General features: G+C 37.9%; 3 protein-coding genes across 20 annotated transcripts in view; all 3 read right to left on the bottom strand.

Moving 5' to 3' along the window:
• Positions 1–16,341: 16,341 nt before the first annotated feature.
• Positions 16,342–17,859, bottom strand: LOC133840130 (leucine-rich repeat-containing protein 15-like). The gene is made up of 2 exons (XM_062271792.1): positions 17,566–17,859; positions 16,342–17,391 (listed from the first exon to the last, which is right to left on the bottom strand). Exons 1-2 carry the CDS (start codon positions 17,857–17,859, stop codon positions 16,498–16,500), a joined length of 1,188 nt encoding a protein of 395 aa, XP_062127776.1. The 3' UTR covers positions 16,342–16,497.
• Positions 17,860–18,834: 975 nt separating this feature from the next.
• On the bottom strand, positions 18,835–21,618 carry LOC133843562 (insulin-like growth factor-binding protein complex acid labile subunit). Its single transcript, XM_062277173.1, has 2 exons — positions 20,970–21,618; positions 18,835–20,057 (listed from the first exon to the last, which is right to left on the bottom strand). Exons 1-2 carry the CDS (start codon positions 21,579–21,581, stop codon positions 19,029–19,031), a joined length of 1,641 nt encoding a protein of 546 aa, XP_062133157.1. The 5' UTR covers positions 21,582–21,618; the 3' UTR covers positions 18,835–19,028.
• A 783-nt stretch (positions 21,619–22,401) lies between these two features.
• LOC133840895 (serine-rich adhesin for platelets) overlaps positions 22,402–27,459 on the bottom strand; it is a 41,187-nt gene continuing 36,129 nt past the window's right edge. For 2 of the 18 annotated variants that reach the window (XM_062273052.1, XM_062273060.1), the window contains 5 exons: positions 27,348–27,371; positions 27,086–27,253; positions 25,171–25,314; positions 25,018–25,085; positions 22,402–23,247 (listed from right to left, as the gene is read on the bottom strand). In XM_062273052.1, the coding sequence (XP_062129036.1) occupies positions 22,647–23,247; positions 25,018–25,085; positions 25,171–25,314; positions 27,086–27,253; positions 27,348–27,371 (1,005 nt within the window). In that variant the 3' untranslated portion in view covers positions 22,402–22,646. Of the gene's footprint in view, positions 23,248–24,126; positions 24,412–25,017; positions 25,086–25,170; positions 25,315–27,085; positions 27,254–27,347; positions 27,372–27,459 lie in introns of those variants that run through there. The other 16 variants (XM_062273055.1, XM_062273061.1, XM_062273058.1 and 13 more) reach the window with 14 other exon arrangements.

Genomic DNA, 27,459 nt, shown 5'->3' with positions numbered 1-27,459 from the left:
AGAACCGCAAGGACGATTGGGATGAAATTTGGCAGGATAATAGTCCTTGCCTAGAAACTTCGATTGACACTAGTCCGGCAAGGATCGGACAGGATCTGACCGAGATATAAGCTATTTTCTTTGAACAAAAAAGTCCTTGTAACTTTGTTGCTTACTGGACATTCGTCCTTTTTGGTATGTCAATCGGTTTGTGTTTAAAAGAGCTATCCTTCCGCCAAAGGACATCCCGATCGTCCTTCAAATAATCGAGGTACGGCGGATTTTCTGGTATTTTGCCAATTTTTCTACACCTACCACTTGAAAAAATTGTAATTGCATTTTTTGGCATTATCCTTAAAATCTTTGAATGCCAATCGATAGTCCTGTTTGTTGTGATTACAAAAATGTGCATCCTAGATCCTTAAGGATTTTACAGAGCTATGGCTAAAAAACAAATGTCCTTTTTCGAAAACAAGCTATATCTCGGCCATATAATTGCACATTTTCAATGGACATATATTGCCAGGATCGCAAGGACGAACTCTATCAATCGGCATCAAAAAAGTATGGGGTCATCTAACGATCCAACACTTGTAATTTTCAGTCCGGGGCCGAAGAAAATCGCCCGAAATCACAAATTCCGGGATATCTAGAGAACTGCAAGGATGAAATTTGGCAGGATAATAGTCCTTGCCTAGAAACTTCGATTGACACTAGTCCGGCAAGGATCGGACAGGACATGGCCGAGATATAAGCTATTTTCTCTGAACAAAAAAGTCCTTGTAACTTTGTTGCTTACAGGACATTCGTCCTTTTTGGTATGTCAATCGGTTTGTATTTAAAAGAGCTATCCTTCTGCCCAAGGACATCCCGATCGTCCTTCAAATGGCCGAGATACGTCGGATTTTCTGAAGTTTTGCCAATTTTTCTACACCTACCCCTTGAAAAAATTGTAATTGCATTTTTTGGTATTATCCTTAAAATCTTTGAATGCCAATCGATAGTCCTGTTTGTTGTGATTACAAAAATGTGCATCCTTGCTAGATCCTTAAGGATTTGGCAGAGCTTTGGCTAAAAAACGAATGTCCTTTTTCGAAAACAAGCTATTTCTCGGCCATATCCTTCTATGGATCTCCTCCTTCGACTGGATCCGAACACGGCCGTGACCAGTGCTACATCTTGCCAAGCGACGACGAATCAAACACTACAGACAATGAAGCCAATAACCAGCTTCTGCCACCTGAGCCACGCCCCGCCAACAACAAGATGACTCCACTGCAAGAAGACATTACCAAGTCGAGGGATGATGAAGAAAGGAGACAAGCCTGCGTTGCCCCTTTCCTCAGCGCGTGCCCATAAAATGATCGCCAGCACGAAAAATGCGCAATTCTCTGGCTTAGCAACACCAGCAACAACTTCTATAAACCTTAAAGCACCAAAAATCAGGGAATATGCAAGGAAAGAAACCCTAACAGTGCATATTTCCCCGCCACTCCCTCGCAGCAAGACTGCAGCTGCAATAAAAGCAAAAACGAATACAGACAAACAGAATACACACACACTATTGAGAACTGACCAGCAGCAGACAAACACAAACACTCACACACGCAAAGAAAAATTTCCCCTCTCGCCGTTAACGAAGCAGCCAATACAACAACTGCAATGCCGAATGACAGCAAGGACAGAAAGCGCTCGCTGTCTCTGTCTCTCGCTACAGTATGCAAAGAGAACGCGGCTATAGCAGAGAGAAATGCTATACACACTAATACATGCGCAGACGACTTTGACGAATGCAATGCTGCTAAGCAGCAACGCAAAAATCAGCTAGACAACAGCAACGAAGCTATGACAATCAGATCAGTTCTCCTGAGTCTGCAGCTCTGGAAAACAATGCTATGTCCCGCCTCCCTTCGATTGCAACCATCAATCTGACCCCGTCACCTGCGAAACGCAACCCCCACAACACGAAGATTGTAAAGGATTGGCTCTCCAGCGTCCCCCCTCTGCTACCACACGAGCTGCCAGTCCCAGTCAAAATTGGAATTAACCCAGCCAATGGTCAACAATCTCCTTATAAGAGAAAAAACACTGACATGGAATACGACTCTGATGATATCTCGGAACTCCCGCAATTTAAAATACCAGTTTTTAAGAGCAATTTTGCAAAATACCAGTTTTTAAGAGCAATTTTGCAATAAGAATACAAGAAACAACTACGGCGCAAGTCAACCAACAGAACATCCAGCAACAAATAAATGAAAAAATTCCACCACTGCTACTACCTTTTGTTCCAGCCATTATGCCCTTACTGGAAACATTTTCAAAAAGACAAATCGGTACTTTCAAAACAAAATCAACTGCAGGTAGCGGTCACCGCATTATCTGCGGAGTCATGACAACTTACAAAGCTGCACTAAACATTCTGGACGAGGACGGCATCCCGCATCACACGCACCAGTTGCGCAGCGAACGGGGGTTCCGAATAATTATACGGCAGCTACATCACAATACTCCAAGCGATTGGTTGAAAACCAAACTACTAGAGGCGGGCTTCATTACTCGACATATATCGTAAAACCCGTTAAATATGTTCGAGGTAGAGATCGACACTGCTGTGGACGGCAGCCACGAGCAAATCCTAAACATTTAAGAACTGGGAAACCAGGCAGTAGTGGTCGAGAAGTATTGTAAGCCCCGCGATCCTGCACAGTGCCACCGTTGCCAAGCCTTCGGACATACGAAGAACTACTGCCGGCGCCCATTCAAGTGCATGAAATGCGCAGGCGTGCACGCCACCACAGCCTGCACTAAATTCCGGCAAACAGCCCCAAAATGCGTCCATTGTGATGGAGCACATATCAGCAGCTATAAAGGATGCCCAGCCTATCAGGAAGCACGGCAAAAATTGACGTCAAATGGAGGCAACACACAGCAAAAACAGCAGCCAATTCTGCAGGATGCCAAACTACGCCCACAAACCCAGCATAAACTCCCTCCAACTAGGACTTGGTCGCTTCACTTCTCTTCTCTTCGTCTCACACACTCACACCCTTCACAGTCGTGTTAAATTCGCCGAACATAGCGCAAGTGCTCGGAAAAGCAGAAACAAAATCAAATCCTCTGACTTTGTCGTGTGTGTCGTCGTGTGTGCTTTAATTAATAAATAAATAATTTGTCTGCCAAAAAAGGTATTTACATACCAACATTACTTACAATAAATTATTTGTCTGCCAAAAAAGGTATTTACATACCAACATTACTTACTTACTTATATATACATACATATACACCCAATTAGTATATGTCGGAGCAAGTTCAGTAATTTGAATTGCGCGCCTAAGTCTAGAATTGCACGCCTGAGTCCTGAGGCGAATTGTGTAGTGTTGCAAAAGGCGAGAGCCTTTGTATACTGTACAACACTAGAAAAAGTGAGACGACAGCATATGCGGTTGTCAGTGTGTCTCAGTGTAAGGTTGATAGAATGAGACCACAATAGAACCCGTATGGGTGTGAGTGTGGTAGTGCAGAGAACTGAAATCGTTCAGTTGGATTGTGAAATAGTAAGAGATCAACACACGCTGAGCCTCGCTTCACTATTTTTAGCGATAATAATAAAAAGATGGCTGAAATAAACCCACAGACGCAACCAACAAACGATGAAGCAATTGATGCTTCTACATCAGAAGTGGGATGTAACTCCGGATCTACAGTATATATCAGTTTCGTGCCTTGATGGAACAGCAAAATCGAAGTTTTATGCTACTAGCAAACACGTTGCATACGGCGTTTCGAGAGCCTCTTCAAAGTATCGGCATCGTTTTGCCGAAATTTAATTCGGACGTCTCTGGAGCAGATGCAATTCAGTGGTGCGCGACTGTGGACATCATTTTGAGCGAAAAACCGTTGGAAGGCAGTGCATTAATAATGGCATTAACGCAGTCTCTTGAAGGAAGCGCTTCACAGTGGCTATCGCAGATCTGCTACCCTGGAATCACATGGCAGCAGTTTAGGCAGTTGTTCGAGCAGCGGTATGAAAATACTGAGACACCGGCGGCCGCAATTCTCAACCTGTTGGGTAGCCAACCAAATGCTGGCGAGAGTCTTGCCGTTTATGCGAGCCGAAAAATGACGTCCCTCTCTCCCATAATATATGCACATGTATATGTGTATGTATGTGTCTCTATTGAGTGTCTTCGTTGCATATATTCGTATGTACATGTGTATGTACATACGTATGCACGAGGACTTGGTCGCTTCGCTTCTCTTCTCTACGTCTCACACACTCACACCCTTCACAGTCGTGTTAAATTCACCGATCATAGCGCAAGTGCTCGGAAAAGCAGAAACAAAATCAAATCAAATCCTCTGACTTTGTCGTGTGTGTCGTCGTGTGTGCTTTAATTAATAAATTATTTGCTGCCAAAAAAGGTATTTACATACCAACATTACTTACTTACTTGTATATACATTCCCAATTAGTATATTTGTTTTCTTTGAATTATACATATTTTATTAAAATTGTTAAATATTTGAGCGGGAAAAAAGTTTTCCTCGCGCTTTATATATGTGCAGCAGCAGCAGCAGCAACAACAACAACAACAACAAAAACAGCAAAATAGCGAGTTGGCGATATAACTATCGACAACGAAAGTCGTGCCGTCGACTAACAAAATAAAAACTCTTCACCTAGAAATCAAAAATAAAATCAAAATTAAATTAACTGCCGCAATTCCGGCCAAATCATATTATATTATATGTTACAAAGAACACAAAGTTAAGTTCCAACTGCCTCAATATTGGCCAATCTATGAATAGATTGCCGCAATTTTCGGCCTAATTTGTATCTAGATAAAAAATCAAATGCCGCAATTATTGGCCTAAACCTACTACTGCTGCAAAAATTGGTCGGCTGCCCAAAAAGAGGCCTTACGCTTACAAGTCACCGGCAACAGAAGATCCGTATCTCACGTGGACCACTAGATGGCATTTGTGAGTAACTGCAAAGGACTTTCCCCATTACTTGAATTTACCAAAAGAAAGTTGAAACCCTTTGTGGCCGTTTTAAACTCATGCCCGCAATAGGCGCGCACGTTTATATAAAAAAAAAGAAAATAATCGAAGCACAAAATCACACAGACTTTCCTCAGAACTTCAACATTCTAGCACATTGTTGGAAAGAAGCGTCCCAATACCACCACCACGCGGAAGTCGTCGCTTAAGTAACACATTAACTGAGACAAACAGTCCCTGCGTTACGGTAAGCAGCATATTAAACTACGATCATCAGAATTTTATTTAAATTTCAAAATTTATTTTAGAGCCCTGTCGATTTAGTAAGGACAAAAACTCCAGTGCCGCGGAAAGTGGCTGAAAGTGGCTGGTCGCAGTCGCCCAGAGCAGCAGCAGCAACAACAACAACAACAATATGCGAACAAATGCTCTTCACCTAGAGATCAAAATTAAATATTTCAGCGTCGTCTTTGATGGAATAAAATCAACAAGACGTCCTATCAACGCAGGTGTACCCCAGGGCAGCGTACTATGTCCTACACTGTATACGCTCTACACAGCGGACATGCCTAACCACAGCATCATCACCGGTATAGACGAGGACAACGTACTAATAGCAACGTATGCCGATGATACTGCAGTACTAACAAGAAGCGTAAGCATTGACACTGCTACTGAAGCACTGCAGCAGTACGTAAGCTCCTTTGAAGTCTGGGCCCAGAAATGGAACATAGGCATCAATAGCAGTAAGTGTGCGAATGTTACATTTGCCACAAGACCATTGTCATGTGGAAATATAACTTTGCAAGGCTACACATTGACGCACAAGCGAAGTCAAAAGTACCTTGGTGTCATATTAGACAGAAGACTAAACTTTAAAATGCACACAACAATGGTCAAGAAAGCGGTCATGGCAAAAGCAGAGAAAATGGCGTGGTTACTTGCACCATCGAGTAAGCTCTCCCTACGCAGTAAAGTTCAAATATACAAAGCCATTCTTAGTCCGATATGGAGATATGCTGTACAAATTTATGGTATTGCAGCCAAAACAAACCTAAACAAAATAAGAGTAGCGCAAGCAAAAATATTACGAAAACTATGTAATGCTCCCTGGTACATGCGTACGAGAGATATAGAGAAGGATCTCAAGGTCCCCAAGGTTGGCGATGCTATTCGGAAGCATTCTAATAACTTTCTTTTGAGAATGAATTTTCATCCCAACCCACTAGCGTGAAGTCTAAGATATGCTCCAAAAAAGAGAAGACTAAAGAGGTGCCATCCACAGGACCTTCCTACAAGGTTCCTTGTTTAACTTAATATATATGTTTATATAGTATATTAATATATAATACATAGTATTGTAAGAATTTTCACATATGATTTATTGTTAGTATTTTTTTTATTTGTTAAGGTATAACTTGTCAAGCTGCCAATAAGGTAGCAGAGCACTTGTTAAATAATAAAACATACAAATTTTTAAGAAAAAAAAAAATTAAATAATATTAACTGCCGCAATTGTCGGCCAAAAATTTTTCACTGCCGCAATTCCGGCCAAATTATATTATATTATATTATATGTTACAAATATATTTTCATTTGACTGCGATACATAATCGCTATCGCTGTTTGTTAATTGTCACCAATAGTAAAATATTGTTGGCGCCGTTGCTTGCTTGCTTACATTCTAATATACATACATTGCTGCTTGCTACTACTGCTATCCTTATCCTTCTCTTAACGGTCGCGTGCCGATCATACGCTTGCCATCTCATTCCTACTGCTGCCCTCTCTCCCATATATACACATATATATGTGTATGTGTCTCTATTGAGTGTCTTCGTTGCATATATGCATATGTACATGTGTATGTACATGCGTATGCACGAGGACTTGGTCGCTTCGCTTCTCTGAAAGCCATCTCACAACCTCAGATAACCCTATTCAAATCAATGGATATTTAACCTACCATGCTACCCACCCATCAAATCATAAACGAGGCGGTACAATGATTATAATAAACAAAAATATAGACCACACAGCACAATGCCCAATTCATCACTCAAGGAATACAGTGCACTTCTATAAATAAGAAGAGTAGCTGAAGGCCTTCGCTGCCATTGCTTTATCAATAGCGTTAGTATTAATTTTAATTATAGCTAACCTTTAAATAAATAAATAAGAAGAAGAACTAACCCAACATACACATCGCAACCATTTACTGCCCCCACTCAGAGGACTCTCCTGCGAAGCCTTCAGTACAATGCTTAATATATTCGGGCACCGTTTCCTAGTGGCATGTGACTGGAACGCTAAACACCAATGGTGGGGTAATTCCCGTGCAGTGTTGCCATATTAGCTATTTTATTGCTAGATCTGGCTATTTTGAAACTGCAAATGCTATAAGATTTTGTGAAATGCTATTAGCTAGAATTCTAGCATTTTTTTTTTTTTAGATTCGGCTACTTTTGGCACTTTTTATATAATACCGATAGCGCTTCTATCGATAAGATGTATTTTGTGGTTCACTCAAAAAATTTGCATTATCGATCCTTTTTATAGCTCATGTGCGATATCGATAGGATGTATTTTGAGGTTCACTCAAAAAAATTTGCATTATCGATTTCGTTCATGTGCGAACTTAGTTCGTTCACTCATGAGCTAGATACAAATTGTGAAATTTTTAAACGGTGAAGAATCTGTTAAGCGAAATACTGGTGGAAATATTTAAAAGATAAGTTAGATAATGTCGTGATAATGTCGTAGATAATGTTATCTATAAACAACATTTTCACGACGCATGGTTGCAGAATGAAGAGTTTAAGGATTGGATACACTAAAATGTGACAGATACAACGAAGGCATATTGCTGCTACTGCAAATGCAGTTTTGGCGCGAAGCTGCATGACATCAAGTAGTATTTAGCCAAGTGCAACTTGTTAAAACTAAAGTGAGGAATGGAAGGCATTTGAAAACTCTAAATGCTATTTTAGCCATAAGGTAGGCTACATTAATAATTACAATTCTAAGATTTACACTAATAAAATGAATGTTCATTTTCAGATATGGACTCAAAAGAAGTGGAATGTGTTGTTATAACTACACATTGCCAACAAAATATTTAAAAATGATATCTGAATCAGATAAATATAAAGATTCGGTTGAGGACACCATCGATATAGACCGTATTTCTGTTTTATTTTAATAAAAACAATTTAAAAGTAACACACAAAAATTAGCAATTTTTTTTAGCAGTTTCATATTTTTTTTTAGCTATTTCTAGCATATTTTTTCTATCAATTTAGCTATTTCATCTCATGAAATTCTGGCAGCACTGTTCCCGTGCCTGCCCTAGAGGCAACCAACTGCTTAACTGTATTAGAAATAATAACTATATTCTTTCTACTGGCTCCCCCACACATTTCCCCTATGATCAACGAAAAATACCCTCAGCCATTGATTTTGCTATTTAGAGTGGTATCCCACATGGTTGCCTTGAAATTCAATCTACACTCCGCCTAGGCTCGGACCACCTTCCTCTACTCATTAACCTACAAAAAATACCTTCAGTTATACCAATTAAAACACCTCATAAGTAGCTTACAGATGACTTTAAATTTTAAATCTAATAAGAATAATATGCTTAGGTACATAACTTGAGAATCGATGAGAAGGGCGTTGGCAATCTTCAATTAAATTCAAATTCGAAACTTAACTGCCAAAAAACCATTGGCAAAGAAAAATGCATTTAACACAAGTAGATGCTTAGGTACACCACTTGAGAATCGCCGAGGAAGGCAATGTTCCCAACTTGTTTATTCGAATTTGAAATTTAACGGCCAAAATAGCTGATTCCACCGCACCAAGTAAATTAGGTGCGCCAAGATATGAAAATATAAATAAAACAAGTTAGAAAGCTACAGTCGAGTGTGCTCGACTGTGAGATACCCGCTACCCATTTTGAATAAATGCAAAATATTACGGTATTTTTTCAAAATATACGAAAAATACTAAACAAATAAACCAAATTGTATATTTGGTATATCAATATAGTTTCACATTCAAAATATACCATAGACGGCATAATATACCAGATTGTCGGCCAAAGCAACTCAGACCCCTAGTAAATAGGTGTTTTTGCCAACACAAGATAACGGACAGACGGACATGGCTAGATCGTCTCGGCTGTTGACACTGATCACTAATATGTATACTTTATAGGGTCGGAGATGCCTCCTTCTACTTGTTACATACATTTCCTGCCGGCACAAAGTTATAATACCCTTCAACCCTATGGGTAGCGGGTATAAAAATGTATTCATTCACGAAGAAATGTTGTTTGAGTTGTGGGAGGAAAAGTAATTTTAGTGGCGCCATCAGTCGCCCGTTTCCGGTACTCTCACTTTCCAATCAAAACAAGTAAGAAAGCTGTGAGATACCAGCTACCCATTTTGAATAAAAGCAAAATACTGCGGTATTTTTTCAAAATACATCAAAAATACTAAAAATATACCAAATGGTGTATTTGTTATATCGATATAGTACCACATCCATAGACGGCACAATATACCAGATTGTCGGCCAAAGCAACTAAGACCCCTAGTAAGTAGGCGTTTTTGCCCATGCAAAAGTATTTCTTTAATAACTTCCAGAATTTTTATCTGATCGCAACCAAATTTTCAGGAACCACAATTACTATAGTTATTATTGTATATACCAAAATTTTTTTGATTTGCGGGGGCGGAAGTGGGCGTGGCAAAAATTTGAAACAAACTTGAACAACAAATGCTGTCGAAAAAATTATATCTCTATCTCTTATAGTCTCTGAGATCCAGTGTTTCACACGGACAGACACACAGACGGATAAACGGACATGGCTAGATCGTCTCGGTGTTGATGCTGATCAAGAATATATATACTTTATAAGGTCGGAGATGCCTCCTTCTACCTGTGACATTCATTTCCTGTCAGCACAAAGTTATAATACCCTTCTACCCTATGGGCAGCGGGTATAAAAACCAACGACATAATCTTTTAAACACTTTGTCAATATCAAAGCCCGTCTACCTAACCACACATTCATATACACGGACGGACCCAAAACTCAAGTCAAGCAAGTGTTAAACAAAAACATAAGTAGCTTACAGATGAGTTGAAATTTTGAATCTAATGACAGAAAACCAAAAGCCCATTAGAAAAAAAAATATTTTTGCTTGAATAAGATGCTTAGGTACATAACTTGAGAATCGATGAGAACGGCGTTGACAATCTTCAATTAAATTAAAATTCGAAACTTAACTGCCAAAAATCACAAACCCCCAAAAAAAAATCTTCATTTGACACAAGTAGATGCTTAGGTACACCACTTGAGAATCGCCGAGGAAGGCAATGTTCCCACTTGTTAATTCGAACTTGAAATTTAACGGCCAAAATGAATGAATGTGGCGCCATCAGTCCGTTTCCGGTACTACAAAAACTTGAATCGCGCGCCAATTTGAATTTAAAAAGCAACCGATGCATAAAAGTCAAATCCGTTAAAATTTAAAATTATTTTTTTCGGATATTGCGACAACAACAACAAATAAGCAATCACAACAACAATAATTGCCAATATGGTTGTTGTTATTGGCCACTCAATGTTGTAAGGTCGAGCGCACTCGTTGCGCGGCGGGCTCACACATCCAGCAGTGTCAATTCCACCGTCGCGTCACATTTTATTGACGCACTGGAATTGCTCGACACGCTGCAATTATGAATATTGATGCTAGGCTAGTGTCGCGCACATAACTATATTGCGCGACCGGCTCAAAGCTAGCTACTGCCACTACTCACGCTTGGCAATGCCATGCGTAGAAGAAAAAGCTCTCCAGTGAGTAAAAGCTCTTTTGTTTACATATGTAGCAATCGAGCTTGCACTGCACTATGTTGAATTTGACCCGTTTTCGTGGCCAAAACTCATTTTTCGCAAGTATTCAATTTTCCGTTTCTTTAATGTTACCATGTTGAGAAATGATCAAATCGCGATATTGTATACCTAAAATGTTAACTTAACAGTTTAATGTTAAAATAACAGCTGTTAAAGTAAGCTGTTGCAAGCAGACAATACGTGCAGTGTTAAATGTTAAATTTGCGATGCAATTTCAAATTGGCATATCTCCCACAAAAAATCATTAAATAATAAAATTCAAAAGGAAAATTACTTCATCAAGTTATTACTATGTGTTGATACTAATATGTTGCGTGTTTTGTTCGTATTTTTCTAACAATTTGTATATTTAGCAAGTGTTGTCCCCTTGTCACTTTTCGAAAGAAAGTTAAACTTTCCAAAAGGTTTTAACTAAAATGTTCAAATTTGTTCAGTGAGTGTCCATATACATGTTATAGATCTGTCAATTCTGAATTCATAATATGTAAGCCCATTATGCGTTTTTTGCGGTTTTTTGCGTAATTTGAATTATTAGGGAGCAACATTTTGATCAGAATTGCAGAACTGGTAAAGCCCTTGCGATTTTTTTTTCTTGAATAACTTCCATATTTATTATCCGATCTGAACTAAATTTTCAGGACGCATTTGAAATATGACATTCATCATATGTTCCAAAATTCGGGTCTCTAACTTGAAAATTTATTTATATATTCGCTTTTTTTCGATTTATGTGGGCGTTGACACGCCCACTTTTCTAAAATACCTTCCTATAGCAATAACCTTTATTATACAAGAAACCTGCATTCAAAAATCTTGTTAATTTCAAAATTTTTAATTTTGGCCACAAAAACGGGTCAAATTCAACATAGTGCACTGCTTAGCGTATGCTAGCAAGTCAATACAATACATATGCATATCTATATACACACACAGCTGCATGTGTTTAAAGCTGTCAATAAGCACCAACACCAGCAAGCAATCGTCGCATACGAAGATGCATACAATTTCCAATTCGGACAGCTTAGCGGGCATTTGTGGACAAGTCGACCACTGCTTGCTGTCCTACATCTTCGCAGCCCACATATGCAATTGGTGAATGCAGAGTCCAGACGAGGCGATGAACGAGTGGAGGCGACCATGCTGGATGCCCCCCGGCACCTTTTGGAATTTTTCCTGTAAAATTGGATTTTTAATTTAAATTTTTAAAAATTACCTCCGTCATGTTGTTTTGTTCTCTGCTTCTTTTAAATATCAATGTATGTTCGTACGTAAAATGACTCGTTAAAATAAGTGTAGAATACTTGTCTGTCTCGATTAATCGTTTGTGAGCCCGCGAAGGCAGCGCCATTTAAAATACGTATTTGAAACCAGATGTAAATGTACGAAATTAACAGTCACTGCTACCAATTTGAATTTATATGTTGCTATGTTAAAGTAATAGAGATAAATTGTACAATAAAAGCCCCTCCAGTAGCCGTGATCTGTTGCTGGAGGCGAGTCGTGCGCCGACGCGCCGCACTTCAAATTATATCGAAAAAAAACATATGCACTTCTTCGTTGGACAACTGCTTGCAGCCATTATGCTGACGGAAAATATGCACCGCCACTCTACACCTGCACGCAGGCGTGTAGTTTTGCACTGTGGCCCCCGCATCACCATCAGCTGCCATCTACGGTCCAACCCCGACGTCAACACACACACACAACTTGGACCATTCACATTGTCGCTACCACCCCTGGCCTAGGCTGGACCTGCGACAACTCCAGCTAAGCGCCACCCGGCGCATCCAAACCATCTACATATGGCAGTTTTTATACCCGCTGCCCATAGGGTAGAAGGGTATTATAACTTTGTGCCGGCAGGAAATGTATGTAACAGGTAGAAGAAGGCATCTCCGACCCTATAAAGTATATATATTCTTGATCAGCGTCAACAGCCGAGACGATATAGCCATGTCCGTCTGTCCGTCTGTGTGTCTGTCCGTCCGTCCGTATGAAACACTGGATCTCAGAGACTATAAGAGATAGAGCTATAATTTTTTTTCGACAGCATTTGTTATGTTTGCACGCAGATCAAGTTTGTTTCAAATTTTTGCCACGCCCACTTCCGCCCCCGCAAATCAAAAAAATCGAATAACAAGCGTAATTTTAAAGCTAGAGTTCCGAGTTTTGGTATATATTATAAATACTATAGTAGTTATGATTTCTGAAAATTTGGTTGCGATCAGATAAAAATTGTCGAAGTTATTAAAAAAAATACTTTTGCATGGGCAAAAACGCCTACTTACTAGGGGTCTTAGTTGCTTTGGCTGACAATCGGTATATTGTGACGTCTATGGTATATTTTGAATGCGGTACTATATCAATATACCAAATATACCATTTGGTATATTTTTAGTATTTTTGCAGTATATTCGGTATATTTTGAGAAAATACCGCAAAATATATTTCTTTTATTCAAAATGGGTAGCGGGTATCTCACAGTCGAGCATACTCGACTGTAGCTTTCTTACTTGTTTTTTATTATTTATATTGATTATAAACAATTTTTTCATTAAGCCATAGCCAATACCCATATAGATCGTGACTGCGGCGATTTGGCATACTGGTCCTATGGCCAGATGCCAGACTGTCGCGGTTTGCGATCTATTAATTTAAAGTCATCACCTGGAGCATTACCTGAAATACCCTGCCATTTCGATTCGTAGCATGTCCTCTTGCGAGTTGCTCGCAACGCGACCGTCCATACGGGCGGATACGTGACAGAAAGGAATAGGCGAATATCTACACAAAAGGCGGTTGGTACTTGTACGATAGCTTTCTCTCTCCCTCTTATGTCACCGCGACCTGCGAGTCGCACTAACATTAAGGTAGCTGTAAGCTGTATCCCTCTGTTTTGCACAGTTAGGCCCCTGTGTAATGGCCACTGCCGATAGAGACGAGAGAGAGTGTCGAGTCGTCGAGCCGAGCGGACGTGTTGCTGCGCTGCCACTACTGTGAAAATTAAATTAACTTAGCCTATACTTAGTTAAAACTCTGTTCAGCGCCTCCGCCCCCGAACGACAACTAGCCCCCGCCGGCGCCGCACCGCAAACAACAGCCAAGTCGCCTGCGCGCGCCAATAAACGACAAAAAAACCAAATCCTGATGAAGTCCTCCAAGAAGTTAAGGAACAAGCCAGGAAGTTCCTGGCCAATAAACTGGAATTAAAGGAAATGAAAACCGAATTAGACAAGACTAATAGTGACATGGAGGGAGTCAAAGCTGGAATGATCAAGAAGCGTAGCATTGAGAGACCCACTACTCTCAAAAAGAAATCCATCTCTCCCAACCCACCTCCAAAAATCTCCAAAAACAGCAAAGGCCAACCAAGAATAATAGTCCTAAAGTGTATATTGTGAACATTGAGAGCGTCAGCGAGGGAGAGGATGACTGCAATACTCAACAGGAGACTAAGTGGGCAAAGGAAAACAAAGCCCCCGTCGTTTTGGAACCCCAAAGCAATATAAGCAATGAAAATGCCAATAGTGACGGGGACGCGGAGGAAGTCAAGACCGGGATGACCAAGAAGCGTAGCGCTGAGAGAGCCTCTTTTCTCAAAAAGAGATCCATCTCTCCCATCCTACTTCCAAAACTTCTAAAAATTCCAAAAATCCCCAAAAAAACAGCAAGAGCCAATCAAGAATAATAATCCTATTGAGCATATTATGGACATTGAGAGCATCAGCGAGGGGGAGGATGACGGCTTTCGTGCGTCAAGAGAGCTTTCACTAGAGTGACGTCCATGTTCTATATAGTCTAAAGAATATGGCCCCCAGGTTATCAACGCCACAAAATTTAGTCATCGTCCGAAATGCGTAATTGAAATGAAAATGATAATAATCATGGGAGAAATTTCGTAAGCCGTAGATAAGCTTGTCTCCATTTACTGAATACGGTTTATTTCGTACATTAGCCATCCTGAAAGTATGCTGTAGATTTTTTGTGTAGAACGGGAAAAAAGGACTTTTAGTGAAAAACTGTAATTGGTCTCTGTGAAGCATGTGGTGATCTATTATCAAAGAAAATCAAAGAAAACTCAACACCCGTGTGTCAGAGCCCAATTTGTTGCTATTGAATTTGATAATGGCATAAACCGAAACTTATGTTTACAATCGCTACTTATGGAGAAGAAGATGATTATCACTTTGTGCCTACAGGAAATGTCTGTAACTGACAGAAGTTGTCATCTCCGAATCCATAAAGTGTATGTACTTATGATCAGAAGAGATGTAGCCATGTCTGTCGGTATATCTATCTGTCTGTCCGTCTGACCGTTCGTTAATCTCGGGACTATAAGTGTAAGAGATTTAATTTTCGAGATCTGATGCTGTGGGGTCTTAGTTGCTTTGGCTGGAAAATCTGGTATAATTGGAATTTAGTACTATATCAATATACCAAATATATCCGTTGGTATATTTTTCAGTATTTTTATGGTATATTAAGTGGGTATATTTGTAGATTAATACTGCATTGTTTTTATACCCGCTACCCATAGGGTAGAAGGGTAGTATAACTTTGTGCCGACAGGAAATGTATGCATCTCCGACCCTATAAAGTATATATACTATATACTATATACTATATACTATATACTATATACTATATACTATATACTATATACTATATACTATATACTATATACTATATACTATATACTATATACTATATACTATATACTATATACTATATACTATATACTATATACTATATACTATATACTATATACTATATACTATATACTATATACTATATACTATATACTATATACTATATACTATATACTATATACTATATACTATATACTATATACTATATACTATATACTATATACTATATACTATATACTATATACTATATACTATATACTACATACTATATACTATATACTATATACTATATACTATATACTACTGTTGTAATCTTGATCAGCGTCAACAGCTGAGACGATCTAGCCATGTTCGTCTGTCCGTCTGTCCGTATGAAAGACTGGATCTCAGAGACTATCAGAGATAGAGCTATAATTTGCCACTTCCGCCCCTGAAAATCAATAATTCTTTTGTATGGACAAAAACGCTTACTTACTAGGGGTCTTAGTTGCTTTGGCCGACAATCTGGTATATTGTGCCGTCTATGGTATATTTTGAATGTGGTACCATATCGATATACCAAATAACCAAATATACCATTTGGTATATTTTAGTAGTTTGTAACATTTTCGGTATATTTTGAAAATAATACCGCAATATTTTACTTTTATTCAAAATGGGTAGCGGGTATCTCACAGTCGATTGTGTCTTTCCTTGTGTCTAAATGAGAATGCTATAGTTATCTTTTATTCTCTTTTGGTTAATGTCCTCAATTAAAACAAAGTTTTAAAGATAATGATATGCTGAGTTGACATTTATTGATGTATGTTTATTAAAACGATTTTGGTTATTATAAAAGGTATAATTTTTAACGAACTTGAAAAGAAATTCTTAAAATATTTTCTTATCATGAAGAATACATTACTCAAGCAAACAATTAAATTTAATTACATAGCTTCACCATTGTAACACCTCATCCGGTTGTTCGCCGAAACTCAAGCTCACTGTGAACACTCTCACATTTCGCAGCTTTCCATTCAGATTGGGCAGAAAAGTTAGCCGATTGTTGTCAATATGCAGATCGGTGATGTTGTTCAGGCTGTTTATAACATCGCTGCTTATCTCCGCCAATTGATTGTAACTCACGTCCAGCTTCTTCAGATTTTGTATAGGAACAAACAGGCCCTCGGGAAGCACACGCAATGCATTGTTGCTCAGATAGAGTTCTTCCAAAGAGGATAACTTAGCAAAGGCTCTAGGGTGCAGATGTTGGAGATTATTGCTACTTAGATTAAGCTTACGCATGTAAGCCATTGGCAAGTAATCGTAGATACTTTCTGTGCCCTCCTGATTGTAGCCGAAGAGATGCGGATCCAGAATATCGAGACCAATGTGGGACAAGTCGAGAGTCTCCAGTTGCTTGAGTGTTGCAAAGGTGTGTCCTCTTAGCTCCATTTTATCGTTTGACTGCAAATGCAAATGGCGTAACGAAGTAAGACCTGCAAAGTGAGCACTCTTCAAAACGGCAATTTGATTTCCAGATAAATTCAGCATTTGGAGTCCACCCAAAAATTCGAATTGGTTTTCGAAGAGCACATTAATGTTGTTGTGAGAGAGATCCAATTGTTGCAGTGCGAATTTCTGTTCAGATGAGCCAAAGACATCTGCCGGAAGTGAAGTCAATGCATTCCTCGAGAGATTTAGAGTGCGCAGTTTTATCAGTGACTGGAAAGTATCCCCGCCAATCTCAGTAATCAAATTTCCACTCAGCTGCAGCTCCCAATAATTCGGGTAATTGTTGGAAAGAAGTGGAGTCCAGCTAAGCGAGAAAATGACAGGATTAGAAAAGTTTTAAAGTGAATGGTTTGTGAAGAAATTATGGAGATACGAGTATATGTGATCTGAATTTCAATAGAATTGTTGTGATTTCACTGTTGAAACTTGTTTAACTACTCAGCAATTTAGCCATAAACAACTTCAGTAAAGCTTAAAATATTCATTCACAAATATCATGGTGCAACTTACATGAGTGAGTTGATTGTCGTTGAGGTAGAGTAGTTCCAAGCGTCGACAATCACTAAAGGTGAAATCGGCCAATTTATTATGTCCAAGGTAAAGTTCTCTCAGACTTTTCATGTGCGGCAACTCCAGATGAGTCAGAGAATTATGATCCAAATAAACATTAACCAATTTGAAAAGATTCTCAAAAAAATCTATTGAGATAAATTTGAGCTTATTGTGGCTGACTCGGATCTCGTGCATCTCCGGATGAATGGGAAAATATGGCTTCTCCAGTTGTTCCAAGCCACAGTCATTCATATTGATCCACCATAGATCAGGGGAGATTGGCAAAGGCACCATTGCGAAGCTCTAAGCGTGGCACATGCAGATCGATACCCACCAAAGTGGGAAGAGTAAAGTTGGCTGCTCCAATGATTAGCTCTGTGTCCTTGTTATTGATGATGATCCTTCGTAGGCGCATTGAGGATAAAATTTTACCTCTTGTTATTTCCTGGAGACTGCTTACTTCCTCGCATTTTAAATAGGTGCTCCAGTTTCCTCCTATCTCACAATTTTGTGTGGCAACAATGACAACACAGCAGATGAGGCAAAGAATTAACGAACTTAAAAGCGACGACATTTTGACGTGACAGTTTAGCAACAACTGAGCAGCGTTTCAATTAGTACGCAAAATAAATTAATTTCGTTGGTATCGAGCCTGGTTTTCGTGCGTCAAGAGAGCTTTCGAGAGAATGTGGCCCCAGGTTATCAACATGACAAAGTTTAGTCATTTTCAAAATTGATATATTTCCTGATGCGTAATTCAATTAAAAATCATATTTTGTTTAAATCAACTTTTTATATATACCGAAAAGTTAAATAGCTTTATGATTTTATGTTCACAAAAATCCATCTTTATTGCACGATCTAAAATCAAGAACATTCGTCTTACGAATTATGTTCTTAAAATAAGGTCTCTTATGTTGAAGAACAAAATCTTAAAACTATGAACATAAGTCGAAAAAATGACATATTTTCAAAAAAAGACCAAAATTTCTAGATTTAGGTTAGTAAATTCTTTAATCCACCGAAGTTCCTGTAAAGTTTATATCTAGATTTCAGTGTTTTCGTTCATAGCTTAGTTCTCAAATGATGTCCTGGGTTCAAATGCAATTGCATTTTTAAGTAAAGTGATCAATACACAACTGAATACCTGAATGCGCTAATTAAAAAATCAGTAAATAAGTAGTAAATAAATATCAATAAGATATAATATAATATTTTTTGTATCTTATTATAAGGTTTTCTTCTTATTAATAAGAACATAAGTTTTACATGAAATGTTCTTAAAATCATTATTCATGATTTTTCAACTTTTTTTTCTGTGTATTTACGTATATAGACTATTTAAATAAGCTATACACAAATTCTTCGAATATTGCGTCATTAGTAATAAAACATGAATTAATTATAACAATTAATCATTATCATTCTGCTTCGTCACTTTCCTCCTCAGATTGTTTGCCATTCAGATGATGTTCAAACTCATCCATAGCTTCTTGATGTCGATCGTCGAACACATTTCGCATGCAATTCTCAACTGCTGTGACCACGCAAAGTGGCTTCTCCCCGTTATAGAACCCGGTGTTATCACGCAGATACTTCACCTGTCTGGAGTGCAACCAATGCTCAAGTTCAGCAAAGCAGGCACATTGCCAGGGATTTCCCTCAATGGCCACACGTTGCAAATGGGGCAGCATTCCATTCAATTCGGGCAGAAAAGTCAACTGATTGCTATCAATGAGAAGATCTGTGATGTTGTTTAGACTCTCCAGAATATCGCTGCTTAACTCTGTGATTTGATTGTGTCCCAAATGCAGCTTCTGCAGTTGACGGAAGGGAGCAAAGATGCGCTCGTCCAGGTGACGCAATTCATTGTTGCCCAGCGAGAGATACTCCAAGAAGGGCAGCGAAGAGAAGACCATGATGTGTAAATGCTTCAGATTGTTGGCGTTTAAGTTTAGCTTGCGAAAACGTGGCAGCGTCTTGTTGCCAAAGACATGCTCGAACAGGTATTCGATGCTGTTGTGCGACAAGTCGAGCGTATCCAGATCCTCAAGAGCTGAGAAAGTGTTTTCTTTTATTTTGATTAGATCGTTCGACTGCAAATACAATTTGCGTAGGGATTGCAACCCTGCAAAGTGAAGACTGTTTAGACTGACGATGCTATTGGCGGATAAATCCAGGATCTGGAGACCGCCCAGCAATCGAAATTGATTGTCGAAGAGCAGACGTATGTTATTCTGTGAAAGATCCAATTGATGTAATGCAAATTGCTGCACAGCTGATGAGCCAAAGACTTGGAGACGAAGTGCACTCAAAGCATTCATCGAGAGATTTAGTAAGCGTAGACGCATTAATGGCTGGAAAGTGTCCTTGCCAATCTCAGTTATCGAATTTCCGCTGAGCTCAAGCTCCAACAATTTGGGCAATCCTCGCAGCGAAGTTGCATCCAACTGTATGCAAAAGGGGAAACCGGAAAGTTTTATAGTCTAATTGAGATTTTTATGGATTATGATTCAATCAGTTGGCTAGTATAGTTGGGATTTAATTGTCATGGTTATGACGTTGGCACCATTTGGTAGTGTGCTAAACTTGTTTGAATACCCTGCAGTATATTCAGAAATGTTAGAGGGTCACTTAGGTATTTATTCGTTAAGAGAGCTGAAGATGTCAGCAACTATTTTACATTACTATTGGTACGATTCACATACTGTGAATTTCTCAAGTTTTGTAAGCTAATCGAGTTTAAATTGAAACAAATAAGAAAGCTATAGTCGAGTGTGCTCGACAGTGAAATACCCACCAACCAATTTTAATAAATATATCGAAAAATTACTAAACTATACTGAAGGTATATCGATAAGCGATTATTTTTAAAATATACCAGATTTTCAATCATAAATTCTCCTAATGAAAGCACACATTAAAACTCTTGGTACAATTTTACAGCGCTCGATAGTGAGATACCCGCTACCCGCTTTAAATAATATAATATAATACCGAATAATTGCTAAAATATACCAAAGGTTATATATGGTATATCGATGCGCTATAATGCTGAAAATATATCTTATCTTGACTGCAATAGCCGTTGTGTAAGATTATTTCCTAAACAACTTTTTATATGATCGAAATATTCATTAAATTACCAAAAATCTAGCTTTAAAACTAGGCTTGTTAATTTTGCTAAATATTTTTTTATACCATGACACAAATAATTTCAATTTGAAATATAGGATATTAGTTAGTTGTTCCAATTTCACAAGACAATTTTCATAGCACCGCTGCTCGCAATTACCATATATTCATATAATAATCTCAATCATGCAAAACAAAAGCATGACTAATTTCCGGCTGGAACTTACCTGAGTGAGTTGATTGTCGTTGAGGATGAGTTGCTGCAAGTGCGGACAATCGCCCAGGCTCAAACTTGCCAAGTCATTGTGGCCAAGGTGCAGCTCTCTCAGATGTGGCATGTGCGGCAACTCCACATGACTCAGAGCATTGTGAGTGAAATTAGCAAGAATCAAATCTGGAAGATTGAAAAAGAAATCCTTTGTCAGAGTATTGAGCTCATTGTGACTGGCGTCGAGCAGTCGAAGCACCGAATTGGCTGCAAAATGCGAGCTCAGCAGTTGTTCCACGGCACAGCCACTGATGTTGAGATAGAGTAGTTCGGGGAGATTGGAGAAGCCACCACTAAGGAGCTCTAAGCGTGGCACTTGGGACAGATCCAAGAACAATTGGTCCAAGTTTATTCCACTGTTGGGTGCTCCAATGCTGAGCTGGGTTTGCTTATTGCTGATGTTGAGTGCATAAATGTGATCGATGGTTACATTTTTTATGTTCAATAGATCGTCCAGGCTGCTCAATTCGCGGCGTATGAATCTAAGCTCTCCATTTTTCTCACAGGATTGCGTTGCAGTCGCTACAACACAGCAGACGAGCCAGAGAATTGGCCAAGTTAAGAGCGACATTTCAGCACGACAGCTCAAACACAACTGCAAAGTATTTCGATCGGAATGCAAATCGAGTTCTCAACTCTCGAGTCCGGTTTTCAATCGTCTCTTACCCAGAAGTTGAATTGAAACACTGAGAGCAGCTCTCACAGATATTTATATATAGATAAATAGCATCTAGCTAGAACTCTTTAATCAGCTTAGCATTGTTTACAATAATATATATTCTGTATTCTTTATAGTGTAGTAATATATATAATTTATTTATATTTAGTTGCACATTGATTACAATTTATTGTGCACTTGCAGAAAAAAAATAAATGTAATTATTATAATTATTTTTTCTTTAGACTATTTTGTAGCATTGTGTGAATATAGAAACTATGAATAAATCTAGCGTACGATTATAATACAAATAACTAAAAACAAACAACTATCGAAGAATACTAAAACTTAGGCTACAAATTAAATAACATAATTAACAATTAATTGTTTTAATTAAGCTTAGAACATTTATATAAGAAAAAAGTTGAAATTTTATTTGTATTTTTTATAGAATCTATGTTAATTTCCAAGAGCTCTTAACCCTCTAATGCCACTTTCCACAATAACGCAATGTAATGAGTGCCTCAAGGCACTCTTGGGGCTTAGAGGGTTAAGTATATAATGCCCAAGGAAATTTAATGTACTATATATCTTAAGTTTTTCACTGGTTTTGGTAAGACTGCAAACGATTTGAGAGTATATTCATGTAACATTTGTTATTCTTATTGGTTTTCATTTTACAAAATATCATATCATATAGTATTCTATGATTATTTTAGACATACTTTATATACTTTTCATATTTTATATTATTTTCTATTGTATTAACGCGTATTGTTTTTTCTTTTTATATGCTATGCTATGCCGATACTAATCCAAGTTATTTCCTCTGCTATCGATGATTTTATTTAATTTTTTTTTTTAGCTTACTTTGTTAAGCGCCTGCCGAGAGATAATTGTGCGCAGTTTGTTGTTTGTATTTGATTTGTAGGAATATAGTTTGAAGAATGTTGGGGGTAGTATAGGTTTATCTATAAATCAGACTATAGTTACGGTTGGGTTTGTCATCTTGTTGCTGTTGTATAACGGCTGATAATGATGATGATTGCCCTGACCGTTGCTCTGGCAGCTGCCGCCATTGAGGAAGCGCGTCTTCGCCTGTTGATGTTGATGTTGCTGTTGCGACTTCGGCTTCGACTTCGGCATTGGCAGCGGCTCGCCGATCAGTGTTATGCGCACCGGCTTGTGGGCGACAACTGCCGCTGTGGGCGTGGTCGTTGGCGTTGGCGTTGGCGTCGGCGTCGCTGTCTCTGTGGCATCCCAGGCGATGGAAGCGCGACGCGGATAAGCGGCAGCTGCCAGTTGCTGATTGTAATTGGTCAGCGTCGTTGAAATGATCGTGTGTCGACGTGTCTGACTCAGGGCACGACAATTGTTGTTGTTGTTGTTGCTGTTGTGATTGCTGTTGTTGTTGCTGTTGCTGTGATTGTTGCTGTTGTGGTGTCCATTGCATGTCTGTGCCTGCTGCAGCGGCTGCTGCTGATGACGTATGATCGTTGTGGCAGCCACCGTCGAGTCATTGCAATGCAAGTGCAACGCCGGAAAGTGCGTCGTGTAACTGGTGTATTCGGGCTTACTTCTGTGGACAGAGAAACATTCACAGATTAGTTTTGTGTGAGACAAATACAAGCATTACATGCTCAGAATATTTAACTTTTTATATTAATGCGATTAAGTCAGGGTGACATTTCTCAAGTGCATGTTAAAGTTATAGGTTATGTATTTATTAACAAGTGTGGCAACGCCAAACACAGAACTTCTCAAAAGTTGACAGTGCGATTCAAAAAAATCAAGAGTATTCCTTGAATACACTTAATTTGTTGAAATAAAACTGCATTTAGAAATCAACAAAGACAAACAATGGCTTAATTATTGTTCAAAAATATAAAGTGATATTTCAAATGCATTAAAATTCAAGAAGATCAGCGAGTGATTTGATTATTCTTAAAATAATTGAATTGAAAATGATAAATGGATAAATTGCATTTATATTCATTAAGTGTCATTTCAAAATATAGACACTCAATAATTGTTTAATGAATTCATAATAAAACTTTAAATTCAAGTTTAATAGTTTCAATTTAAGGTTGATTCTTAAAATAATTGAATTAAAGAAATGTGAGAAATTGCATTTAATATCAATAAAGTGTAATTTAACAAAACTTGCTTAATGAATTTAATATAAAACTGCATTTAAGTTCAATCTCAAATTTAGGTTGGTGAAAAAGTTGCAATTTAATGCCAATAAGTTAGCAGCTCCTACATAGCAAGTGGTCAGCGCTTTTCAAAAAGTGGCAACGCTGTAACTCAGTAGTTTACTATTTTATACTCTTTTTCAGCAGTTTAGCATGCAAATGAGAAATGTTACCTTCTTGTATTTCAATATAGTTTTTTGGTTAGTTGTAGATCAGCTTTACCTGGTTACTCTATTTAATTGCCGCATGCAATTAAATTAGTTTACAAACAGTGTTAAGTGTCAGGCAACAAATTCGAATGCTTAAACCTACTTATGACTTAGTCTAATTAGGTATATCAAATTAATGCATAGTTAGTATTGAATACAGTTAAAGCTATTTGTATGCATATAAGTAGTCTGAGAAGTGTAACGCTTCAGGTGCAAAAGTTACAGTTATCCATACAGCTATAGCTTAGATGTAGTATACATAAGAGGTTGATCGCACACAACACGATAATGGCTAAGATGAAATCACAAAATAGTACCTGTTGCTCCCCAAACTGTAGTCTATATATATGTTATAGATAGATATCGTGTGGCAGCATGTTAAAGAGAGATTGGTGTGTGGCATGTGGGTGTGTGAGTGTTCGGTGGGAAAAAGGGAGCAGAGAGGGGGGGATCGAAGTGGCAAAAGTGGTTAATCAAATGTTAAAGATACGAACAGTTAGGCATTGAGCACAATGCACAATGCACAATATACAATGCAATGTAGTATAAGTAGTAAGTGCAACGCGGCGTCGCTTGTGGCAGCTACTTGCAATTGTTATCGCAGTTGTAGTTGAAGTTGCAGTTGCCCCAATTGGGCTGCCAGCATTACAATTTGCGGCCATTAGCGTCAAGTGGCCCACTGATTTGCATGCCACAACCGCAACTTGCAACTTGCATCGTGCAACGTGCAACTTGCAAGCCAGCGGCGCATGAAGCCAGCTGTCAGCTGAGTTTCGAGTTGAGTGGCAATTCAACGACTGCCGCCACAAGCGACGTTTTGTACAACATTTTGTTGCATGTGGCGAGCCACGTGAAACCGAATAATAACTAAAATAACTAAATAAATATATAAATAATAATAATAATAATGAATGATTTTGAATGTATTGAATGTGTTTTGCCTACCTGGACAAACCCTCCGCACCAATGGCAAGTGGTCGTGTCTGTGAAAGTGGAATTGGAATTGTTGATAGCTTTCGGTTAGTCAATCATTGTGCACACACACATACAAACACACATATTTATACTATAATTTGAATATTATTCGATCACACTTACTCGCTCGGTCTGGGTGGCCATGCTAATGCATTCCTTGTTGATCACTTCGTTGCCAGCCGTTGCCGCTTGACGCTTCTCCGCCTCCAGCTGCTCGATGAGATCTCGCTGCAGGCGTATGGTGCGATCACGATCATCCACTTGACCCTAAGTGCAGATATACGATATACGAAAGTTAGCTCTTACTCTTTCTCGCAATCAATCGATGCTATCTCTATCTTGCGCACAGCAAAACTAAATTAAATATTCATATGTTCACGAACTAAGCCAGAGAGTGTTCAGTTTTGTAATGAGTAAAACTTGCAGACATACGAGCAAAGAGTATCCTTAAGCTAACCAGCTAATCAATCAACATCAATCACAAATCATGCTCGAAGCTCCGAAAATAAAATAGAATAGAATAGTGACAACTTCGAACTATTTTAAATCGCTAAATTGAACTATTAACAAAGAATTTTAAATTGTCAATCACTGTTGTAATTCAAATTGTTAATGATTTGTTGTCTACTTCATTTCCTTTTCGGGAATGCTTTTTGTTTTTCATTCAATTTGTCTAGCACATTAAAAACCTGTCTTTCAAATTGTTGTAATTTATGATTGAACAACTGAACTAGATTACCCAAAAGTTTAAATAATTGTTGGGCAAACTAGATAAATAAAAAAATAAAGGCAAACAAAGTATGCAAACAAAATAAATTGGAAAATAGGTTTAAAAATAGAAAAATTAAATAAAAATAATACGAATGAAATTAAATGAAAATAGAACGGAATAATTTACTTGTAATAATTAATTAATTGTAATAGTAAATATTTCCATTATATTTTTATTCCATTAAAACTTAATAAACAGGATTAAGTTTTAATAGTAAATTATGCCATTCTATTTTCGTTTCCTTCCATTTGTATAATTTTAATTTCATTTTTTTAGTTTTAAACCCATTTTTCAATTTATTTTGTTTGCACACTTTGTTTGCCTTTATTTTTTTTAAGCAATAAGCTTTTCGATGTAAAAACTATTCGATGTATAACTATTTATTTTGTTGCCTATTCATATTTTATATTTTTGTATATATATTATTAAAAAAAAAGTCTCAAAAAAGTTCAATTGATTTCCATAAAATGATTATTTATTATTTGATTTTCTATTTACATAAATGTTGTACATCTTCAATTTCTTTTAAATTTCTTTTAAGTTCACTAATTTTGTGTCTTCTGAATTCCAAAATAGTTCTGAAACTACTTCCCCAAAATGAATTGTAAATAAAATTTAAACTAATTATATAAATTTTAATATTCTTATTATATTTTCCCATTAAAATATTCTCAAGTTGTAGTTCCTGACCAGTCATCAAAAAACCTGTTGCATTCTAGTTTCTCATTAATTAAGTGTAGTCTATCTTTAATCTATTGTCTATTCGGAATTTGGAGCATGAGTTACAAACAAAAGAGTTAAAAGAGTTTCGTATTGTTTTGTTTTGCAGATTTGTGTGTGTTGTTTTATATATGGTGTGTGGCTAGATATTTTAGTTGTATATATAGAGTATAGAGTGCTTGTATCTCAGATCAAAAAACAAACTATGGCTATGTACACAATGGCTAAAAGATACAGTTATATATATATGGATAATAAGCAAGAGTTGAGGTAATTGTTTTGATATATATAATATATTGTGAATGTTGTCTGCTTTTGTTTTGGTTTTTATGTTACATGCTGAGTATTGAGTAAGAAGAAAAACGACAGCAATACGAATAATTATATTATATTGATATTATAGAAAAGAGACTGTTCCTGTTTTTTTTGAATGTGACTGCATTGTATTAAGAGATAAGCGAAAGTGAGTACTCTCAGACTGAGTTGTAGTTGTATTCGGAGTTTGAACTAATCGAGCAAACGAAATGCAAAAAGTCGTGCAAATACCTGAAGGTAAACCACCTGTCTACGTAGATCGGTTAACTCCTGAAGTGGATCCTCCGTTGTGGATGATGTCAAGCTGGCCAAATCGATGTCATTCAGCTGCTTGCTATCCAAGCCACAGGCGGCAAACAGTTGCACATTGTCATTCTCAAAGGGATTCAACGTCTCCGTCTGCAAAGGGGAGAAAAATGTATTGAGAAATTTATAGGAGCTGAAACATTGATGAGGTGAAGGAAAAAAGGAAGATGGAAAATGAAAAACCTACCCGCTTCAAATCAAAATCAGCTTCCTGTGTGAGACGGTGGGAATGTGAGTGAAGAAGTGTGTATGTGTGTGGCAAGTGGCATGTGGCAAGTGCATAAGAGTAAAATGTAGGT

Source organism: Drosophila sulfurigaster, chromosome 3 (genome assembly GCF_023558435.1).
Source record: "Drosophila sulfurigaster albostrigata strain 15112-1811.04 chromosome 3, ASM2355843v2, whole genome shotgun sequence".
Lineage (NCBI taxonomy): Eukaryota > Metazoa > Arthropoda > Insecta > Diptera > Drosophilidae > Drosophila > Drosophila sulfurigaster.
This window is presented reverse-complemented; position numbering and strand designations above follow the sequence as displayed.

What these genes read in the sequence shown, in the direction of transcription:
- LOC133840130 (XM_062271792.1), bottom strand. Translation starts at nt 17,859, where the DNA reads ATGAATGACTGTGGCTTGGAACAACTGGAGAAGCCATATTTTCCCATT. An exon ending in ACGACAATCAACTCACTCAT is followed by an intron (nt 17,392 to 17,565) that starts GTAAGTTGCACC and finishes CATTCACTTTAA; the next exon opens with AACTTTTCTAATCCTGTCAT.
- LOC133843562 (XM_062277173.1), bottom strand. Translation starts at nt 21,581, where the DNA reads ATGTCGCTCTTAACTTGGCCAATTCTCTGGCTCGTCTGCTGTGTTGTA. An exon ending in ACGACAATCAACTCACTCAG is followed by an intron (nt 20,058 to 20,969) that starts GTAAGTTCCAGC and finishes TTTTGCATACAG; the next exon opens with TTGGATGCAACTTCGCTGCG.